Consider the following 9,490-nt stretch of genomic DNA (forward strand, 5'->3'; position numbering starts at 1 on the left):
ACAAAATGATACATACAGTACGCTGCATCACACTATAGGCCTATCATAGGACGATACTTTAAATATTCTGTCACAGATATCATATTGTAAATATCGTCACAAATCCCAAAACTATAATCTAATTTATTGTGGAAAATTACTAGATTGCCTAATAATATCAAGTAATAATAGAGTGATACAATAACTGCAAACACCATTCTCAATCGTTGTAATCTGAGAATAAAAAAACGGATGTTTTGTTCTTTTGATAAACAATTATTTTATTAAGTTATCTTTACTTCTTTAAAAAAAACGTTTTTACTGAAACACATGTTTACTAAAGCGCACATGCTCAACGGGTTCACCTGTGCACAAGGTAAATATTAAAAACACCAAGCAAAATAATATCACATTCTAACAGAGCCAATCATTTAAATAGGTAAATAAACATTATTTATAAAACTTTAAAAGTAAAGTAAAAATATTACAGCGTCTTTTCAACATGAAATACCCACAGAAAATAGCAGGTTAGGCGCTCAAATGTCTTTTTTTTCTTCATTTTTAATTGTATCTTGAGGCATTGGTTTATTAGTCCTCCCTAAAAAGGGATTGTGAATATGAATATGATTTTTCTTTACATTTTCTGTCCGCTTGTATTAGCTTCAGCCAACCATAGCGGAAAAACGACAACAAAAAGAAAGTATAGCTTTAAGACAGGGCATTCCGTCAGATCCCTCATGTTTTGGCAGCCATCAAAGAAGACCAGTTTCTTTAAATTCAAACGCAGGCACTGACTGTTTTTTTGTTAGATTGTCTTTTAGGATCTCCTTTATTTATCTCCTGTGAATTTATCCTCTCCCTCCTCTGGACTGCCTCATGCGCCATTAGATGTCACATTCGCTGTCGCTGGAAGTGATCGAGATAGCCGAGGTGGCGGCTTTGCTTGACAAACTAGCCTCGGGACTAGAGGCGGGACCGAGTCGATCGACGGTTCCATCATCATCTGCCAAAGACCGAACCGAGCCTTGGGACATCCCTTGCTGTTGTAGCCTGGGTAAAAGACAGACATGGGGGGAATACTAGAATTAGAAAGCACAATACAATACGAATAGGTTATATTAAAGTAAATCCTCAATTGAAACATCATTTTTGCTGTAGTTAAGTCTAGCATCAGATACACACGTGCCAGGAGCCAGACCAGGAGCCAAACAAAAGCATTTTTTAAATATTCTATAGCCTACAAGTAAATGCACAAACACAATCAAGACACAGCAATCCCAAACCCACACAGTGAGCACAATTTCAAAGATCGTCAGACTAGCCTGAATATTTTCTTATAGGAAATCATTTAGATTCGTTCAATACACGTGCTGCCTTCATGATTTGCTGTTCAGCACAAGTGGCATCAGACATGATTGAACAAATAACCTAATACCGTAGGGCTCTTGTGTTTCTGTCTTTCATTAAATTAAGCAACATCCATGATACAAAAATGTTTCAGACAATTTCATGTTTGTTGTTAAATTATGTTCAAAGATTTAACACGGACAGCGGTCAATACAATCTAAATGGATTGTGGAAAACGAAGGATAATCTGAACGGGATTATTGAGACACTTGACTCGGGGAGTAGCTAGGCCTATGCTTCAAGTTTAGTTTTGGCAAGAATACATAGGCTAATGGTCAATTTGGGGAAACACTGCATTAAGACATGCGTTCGTTTTGCAATGAAAATGACAAGGGCTATTGTCACACAATGGAGTTTGTCATACAGTTTGCTTCATTTCAATAGGCTACAGCGTTTATGGTGTCATTTCCGTTGAGAATATTTATGAACAAATGTAATTTAAATATACTATTTATATATTATAGCCAACTATATTTCAATGTTTACTCAAAATAACATAATTCAAACAATTCGATAGAACAATATTTGCACAAATAATTGCTTTTATTGAAAAAAATGCAAATACTTAGGCTGACTGAGATAGTCGCAACGCAAGGTCCCTTTCGTTAAGAATGTAACAATAAACGTTGTAGCCACCTCACACCATCTTTGATAAAAATACAAAAAGGTACAGACTGCAGCATGTAGCCTACCTATTTTTCGCAGCCGCCGCTCTATCCCTTTGTCTACGATTTTTGAACCAGTTTCCCACTTGTGTGGGAGTAAGTCCAGTAGCCTGCGCGAGCTCCCTCTTTTTGCTCGGGTTCGGGTAAGGATCCTGCAAGTACCATTCTCGTAACAAATGTCGGGTTCTCTCCTTGAAGCAGTGGGTCTTTTGCTCTCCGTCCCATATCGTTCTGGGTAAAGGGAACTTCTTCCGCACCCTGTATTTGTCCACTGGTCCTAGCGGGCGGCCCCGCAGCTTCTCTGCCTCCTGGTAGTGCGCCTCGAGCCACAGGGCCTGTAGTTTAGTGTGAGACTCTTTGGTGAACTTGTGGTTCTCCAGAATGTGGTAGAGTTCTCGGAAATTCCCGGTGTGGTAGGCCACGATGGCCCGCGCCCTAAGCACCGACTCATTCTTGTTGAGGACCTCGCAGGCTGCTGGGGCGACGGGCAGAGACCAGAGGAAGCGACCGAGGCGCTCAATGTCCCCGCTCTCTTCCAGAGTCTCGCAAACCCCCGCAACCTGCTGGGGGCTAAAATTCAAGATAGGCAGCTGAAACATGGAGGCTTTTCGTTTCACCTCCGTCTCTCTCTGACTCACACGCTCCCCTCTCGCGCCTACCCTTCTCTCCCTCTCGCTCTCTGATCGTCGGATCCACACAAAAAGGCAATCCCAAAGTTAACAGTTCAACCGTTAAAAACACGGAGGAACTATGCCCTCGGCTGGTGAACTTGGTATGTAGAAATTACAAGAGTATAAAAACTAGACCCGAGATGTATTTTGAAGGGGGAAATACAGTCAGCCCCTCTGCTGATTTTCTATTGGATTTGGCAGATTGGTTGCCATGGATGCCCGTCAATCACTGTCAAGTTTACCAATCACGCGGAAAGGAGCGCTAAGAGAATGCAGCACCTCCCAGTGCTCGACAGCGGCTTTTTAGAATGTAAACATTTTGACCTTTGCTTTTTGTCTTCAAACCTTTAATTGCCTTCCATGTTTTCCTACATCCCCTCCTTTGTAAATCATGGCTGTGTAGAAGAAAAGCGACGAGTCAATTAAAACGCAATACGTTCACACGTTTAGCCTACTTCTTTAATTGAAAATGGAAAATAAGACCCCGCAGCAGGCACGACAGATATTGGCTGATTATCATACCGTTTTAAAAATTGGTCACATAAAGAATAAAAACAGACAACGAATGTTCTGCGATTACAATAGCATGATATTGAATGGTCGTATAGCCTAACGCACGCAGAAAATCCCGTTCATCCACGCTCTAGAATTGTTGGGACTCATTTGATCATACAAAAATATGGCACTACGCTATATGTTGAATGAATCTATGATTTTATGCTGGAACAATTGAAGTCATTCGCATCAAATTCGGTTATTTTGATGATGTAGGCTACATCGACATATTATAGGCGTATCTTTATTTGATCAGACATATTTGACAGATGTTGTATCTTTATTTGATCTGCCATGACATATTGTATTGCATCTGCTTCTTCTCAGATAAAATCACTGCTTCTATTTCTAATTCACACTGCACACTTGCCTATAGCCTAATCCATCAAAGAGACGTTTTTTGCTAAACACTGGAGAACAAACCGGAACGTTTGTGTATAAAACTATCGTGGCACTGCTGGGCTACTCGGGTTTAGTATCAGATACACTCCGTTTTGTGCACGGGCTGATTTAGTAAATAAGAAGGCGGATAGATAGCGCAGATGGTTTGAAGTGTCGGGTCACATTATTTCATGGCTGGCTACAGTGGTAAAGTTCATTCTAACGGAAAAGCCTGATATTATTTTCAGACTCTCTCCCTCTCTCTCTCTCTCTCTCACACACACACACACACACACACACACACACACACACACACACACACACACACACACACACACACACACACACACACACACACACACACACACACACACACACACACACACACACACACACACACACAGAGAGAGATCAACTGAATCCCTTAGGGCTCTTTTTGCATGAATTATGGGAGGCTCATGGCGCGGGGTTATGAAACTGCCTGCCTTCTGCGCAAGAAGCTGTTCATCTCATGCAACGTGCGCTTGGCTATTCGGCGACACAGTTTCTCCAAATCATCACAGAAATAGCTCCAAAATTTGTATTTTTTTTCTGAACGTTTGTCTACTGCCTTCATAAAGTGTAAATAACAGGCCTACTTTATCAAAATAAATAATATTTTATTAAAATCTTTGATATGATCATAATAGCTTAATAATAATCAAACACAGAAAAGGGTTATTTGCACATTTGTCAACAAGGTGATAAAAGTAGTTATAAGTCTATCCTGTCACTGTAATGTGGCAGAGTAACCAGATGGACACAGTCTAAATGAGAGCAGTATACGGATTAACACGATTCCAGTTCTTAATAGTGGGGTCTAATCATAAAACCATAGCATATTATTATAGGTTTTAGCACCGGTCCGAGAACAAGCGTTAAGAAAGGATAAGGACTCCAGACCGGACACAGACAAAAGGGGAAAGTAATTGTGAAGATGAGTGACAAGGTGTAGTTTTGAAATATTTAGATGCCTTTGAATATTTCATGCTGTAATCCTAACCTAAATTTACAAGGACACTTTCTTTTTCTATGAAGAGCGCATCAATAAAAGATGGTAATATGTTCGATATCATAAACGGAGGTCTGTCAATAAACAATTTGGCTATGCACGACAGTAGAACAGCGCAAACATAACAGAAGCCTTAAGTCTATGTCCAAGCTTACAGTAAGACTACATGGCGGAGTACATTTTGATTTCATATGGAAACATAGTAATTAACATGAGCTTGTGACTCTTTTACTCAGCCTAGCCCTATAGACCTATGATAACACTGCATTCACGTTTTTAGAAATTAAAATCGGACATTTCTTGGAGGGGCAAATAGACACACATAGGCTAAGCTAAAACCAAAATACTGTAACTAATTGAAAAATATATATAATTACTACGTATATGGTTGTGTTTAAGTCTATGGTTTTATGTAGCCTATAGCTATTCATACTACTACATTTTCCAAATCATGCATAATGTACGCATTTGTCATTTTCAAATAGGCCTTTAATTGGTTAACAGGGGCAAAATATGAACTCATTAATATTTGTCGATGATTAACACAAAAATAAACAATTAGGCTACATTGCCAATCCATGTATGGAGTACTTACTTATTCATTGTAGAATATACAGTTTTAAAAGGTAGGCAGGCCTACAGTGAGCATATTACAAGTGCATATACAACTGTGCCAAAAGACAGTATCCTTACACCGATATCCCCGGACTGACATTCACCAACTCAACCACACAAAACACAGACAGTGGATCTCATACAAAGACGTCTGTTCTGCCTATTGCTTTGTTCGTCATAGACCGCACAGGCCCATCCACAACCAAACTCGGCACTGATTGTGGGCATGATTGTCCAAACAAGTTCTGTTATTTAAGATGGCAAATTTTCATTGTGAGATGGGACACCTTCCATTCTATTTGTCGAGTAATTCAAATGTTCTGCTAAACACGCGCGCGCACACACACAGGGATAGAGAGAACCATTCTATACCCTATGATGATATTATAGTTTATAATACTAATAGACCTACTGGTATATATTAGAAGTTAAGAGCAGCATTAAGGTTTGGTGTTTGTTTTTTACTTAATATATTTTGAAATAACTGCATGATTTAATACATCCACTTGAGAGGCCTTCAGTCAAACAGATTTAGAGTAATCTCATCTCTCATGGTCAGTATTGTTTGTTGACCACCTCTATTTTAAGATGGATTATTGCACTATTGTAGGTCATAAAATTCCTAATCCATATTTCTGTGGCTTGCCTTTCCTCATGGTTTATCAAATTATTTAATTAATGACTTAATCACATCACCCAACCACCTTATAGGGAGATATCCATCTATCTCTATCGCTCTGTTCAAAGGGGCTTACTTGCATCACTAGGATAAGCTACACAATACAACAGATGTCACAAGCACTCAGTTACATTCACATTTAACATAATGAAGGCAAAAACATTATGGTAATGTTTGTACTCTAGAGCTGTTGGTAACATGTCCATTCTATCAGACACACAGACACTATGCTAGATAACATTCTCAACTGACACTGTATCAGACGTGTAAAGCCTGGATTAAAATATATATCTGTGTAACAATTTATTGCTTTTCTCATTAGCTTTGCTATGATCAGTTGAGATTAATTCATTTGTTTTCAATCAAGATTCATTCTTTCTTTTTTTTTGACTGGACAGCATCACAGACTATGGCGCTATTTGGAAAGGTGGAGAGGGAGTCTACCATTCCATTGGCTGGCTTGATTTACTAGTACTGTACCTGTCCATTGTGCTCATTCTCAACAACAAATGGAGAGCAGAGTAGAGACACGAAGAGAAAAATAGTCAGCCACGAAAGCCATGATATATAAGGCTTTCAACAATAACTATCCACTAGATATATCTTTATACTAGAATAAATGACAGAACAGAAGATTGAGACTCCAGAGAGGGGGGGGGGGGGGGGGGGGTAGTGCAGGCAACCACACAGACTAACGCTGTTCATTTTTCTCTCAATTTGCCATAAGAGATAAGTACATTTTCTTTGAGTCATCAGCATGGAGTTAGCTGGGTCGTAGCGTGCCCAGGGCAGAGGAGAGGGAACAGGAAAGGAGATGGGAACACACAGTAGCATGTGAACGGGCTGGAAGTGACCCAGATTCCCTCGGATCAGTCGAGCAGACGAGACGGTACAAGAGCCCTGTCACCAACACCCATCCTGCCACTGTCCCATTCTGACCACCTTCGTCATTCCCTTCCACTACTAACTAACTATACACCACACTATTAGTACCTCCTCAGACTCACATGCAAAATAAAAACACTTACCTACAAGCACACACGCACACTGCATAGTAACATTTACTCACACTAACCTAAACACACACACACTGCATAGTAACATTTACTCACACTAACCTAAACACACACACACTGCATAGTAACATTTACTCACACTAACCTAAACACACACACACTGCATAGTAACATTTACTCACACTAACCTAAACACACGCACACTGCATAGTAACATTTACTCACACTAACCTAAACACACACACACTGCATAGTAACATTTACTCACACTAACCTAAACACACACACACTGCATAGTAACATTTACTCACACTAACCTAAACACACACACACTGCATAGTAACATTTACTCACACTAACCTAAACACACACACACTGCATAGTAACATTTACTCACACTAACCTAAACACACACACACTGCATAGTAACATTTACTCACACTAACCTAAACACACACACACTGCATAGTAACATTTACTCACACTAACCTAAACACACACACACTGCATAGTAACATTTACTCACACTAACCTAAACACACACACACACTAGAACATTTGAATAATAACGTTGACTTCCACATTTTGTTGTGTTACAGCCTGAATTTTAAATGGATTAAATAGAGATTTGTTGATACTGGCCTACAAACAATACCCCATAACGTCAAAGTGGAATATTTGTTTTCACGAAATGTTTACTAATTAATTAAAAATTAAAAGCTGAAATGTGTTGAGTCAATCAGTATTCAACCCCTTAGTTATGGCAAGCCTAAGTAAGTTCAGCAGTAAAAATGTACTTAACAAGTCACATAATAAGTTGCATGGATTCAGTCTGTATGCAATAATAGTGTTTAACATGATTTTTTGAATGACTACCTCATCTCTGTACCCCACACATACAAGTATCTTTTGAGCAGGGAATTTCAAACACCGATTCAACCACAAAGACCAGCGAGGTTATCCAATGCCTTGTAAAGAAGGGCATTTATTGGTAGATGGGTAAAAACACAAAAAGCAGACATTGAGTATCCCTTTGAGCATGGTGAAGTTATTCATTACTCTTTGGATGGTGTATCAATACACCCAGTCACTACAAAGATACAGGAGTCCTTCCTAACTCAGTTGCCGGAGAGGAAGGAAAACGCAATGGGGTTTCACCATGAGGCCAATGGTGACATTAAAACAGTTACAAAGTTTAATGGCTGTGATAGGAGAAAACTTAGGATGGATCAACAACATTGTAGTTACTCCACAATACTAACCTAATTTACAGAGTGAAAATAAGGAAGCCTGTACAGAATAAAAATATTACAAAACATGCACCCGGTTTGCAACAAGGTATTCAAGTAATACAGTAAACAATGTGGAAAAGAAATGTACTTTTTGTCTTGAATACAAAGTGTTATATTTTGGGTAAATCTAATAAAATATATTACTGAGTACCGTATTTTCAAGCACATTTTCAAGCGGTGGCTGCATCATGTTATGGGTATGCTTGTAGACGTTAAGGACTGGGGAGGTTTTCAGGACAAAAATAAAAAGGAATAGAACTAATAACAGGCACAATCCTGGAGGAAAAACTGGTTACACCAGACACTGGGAGATGAATTCACTGTTCAGCGGAACAATAACCTAAAACACAAGGCCAAATCTACACTGGAGTTGTATACCAAGAAGACAGTGAATGTTCCTGAGTGGCCGAGTTACAGTTTTGACTACTTGAAAATCTATGGTAAAACATGAAAATGGTTGTCTGGAAATGATCAACAACCAATTTGACAGAGCTTGAAGAATTTTGAAATAAATAAATGGGCAAATGTTGCACAAGCCAGGTGTGGAAAGCGCTTAGAGATTTACCCAGAAACACTCACAGCTGTAATCACTGCCAAAGGTGCTTCCACAAAGTATTGACTCAGGGGAGTAAATACTTATGTAAATGAGATATTTCTGCATTTCATTTTCAAAAAGAATTCTAACATTTCTAAAAAATATGTTTTTACTTGGTCATTATGGGGTATTGTGTGTATAAAACATTGTTAAATCCATTTTGAATTCAGGCTGTAACACAACAAAATGTGGAATAAGTAAAGGAGTATAAATACTTTCTGAAGACACTGTATAACCCTGATGCGACCACGCCATGCTACCTTTCGACCGGTCTCTAAAGATCGGAACCCGATAAGCCCTGTATTCTAAAGCAGCCTAACAATATCAACATATTGCCCTGCCAGGCATGTAGGAGAGCACATACCCATGCTGTGTTTTCCTGGAGCTGCCTAGGGCATGGAGTTAGTCACCCTGGCTTGCCAAACACTGAGGAAGCCATCAAATGCTACTGTCTAATTATTGCTCACAGAATGATTTGTCTCAGTAGTATTGTGTTCAGTTCATTCTGCATGACCGACTGTTTCCCTCTAGTCTCATACTACTCAGCTGCCACAGGATTAACTTTCAAATTAAGATATCATGAA

At 39.2% G+C, this 9,490-nt stretch overlaps 1 protein-coding gene across 1 annotated transcript; it reads right to left on the reverse strand.

Annotated features, from left to right (window-relative positions):
* Window positions 1-234: 234 nt before the first annotated feature.
* Window positions 235-2,889, reverse strand: LOC110497843 (homeobox protein SIX6). Its single transcript, XM_021574267.3, has 2 exons — window positions 2,079-2,889; window positions 235-1,029 (listed from the first exon to the last, which is right to left on the reverse strand). The coding sequence occupies exons 1-2, from the start codon at window positions 2,648-2,650 to the stop codon at window positions 864-866; spliced, it is 738 nt and encodes a 245-aa protein (XP_021429942.1). The 5' UTR covers window positions 2,651-2,889; the 3' UTR covers window positions 235-863.
* Window positions 2,890-9,490: the final 6,601 nt, after the last annotated feature.

Source organism: Oncorhynchus mykiss, chromosome 19 (genome assembly GCF_057628025.1).
Source record: "Oncorhynchus mykiss isolate SJ-2025 chromosome 19, ASM5762802v1, whole genome shotgun sequence".
Classification (NCBI taxonomy): Eukaryota; Metazoa; Chordata; class Actinopteri; order Salmoniformes; family Salmonidae; genus Oncorhynchus; species Oncorhynchus mykiss.

Coding starts and splice junctions, on each gene's coding strand:
- LOC110497843 (XM_021574267.3), bottom strand. CDS start 2,650: ATGTTTCAGCTGCCTATCTTGAATTTTAGCCCCCAGCAGGTTGCGGGG. Junction 1,030..2,078: donor GCGGCGGCTGCGAAAAATAG/GTAGGCTACATG, acceptor TCTTTTACCCAG/GCTACAACAGCAAGGGATGT.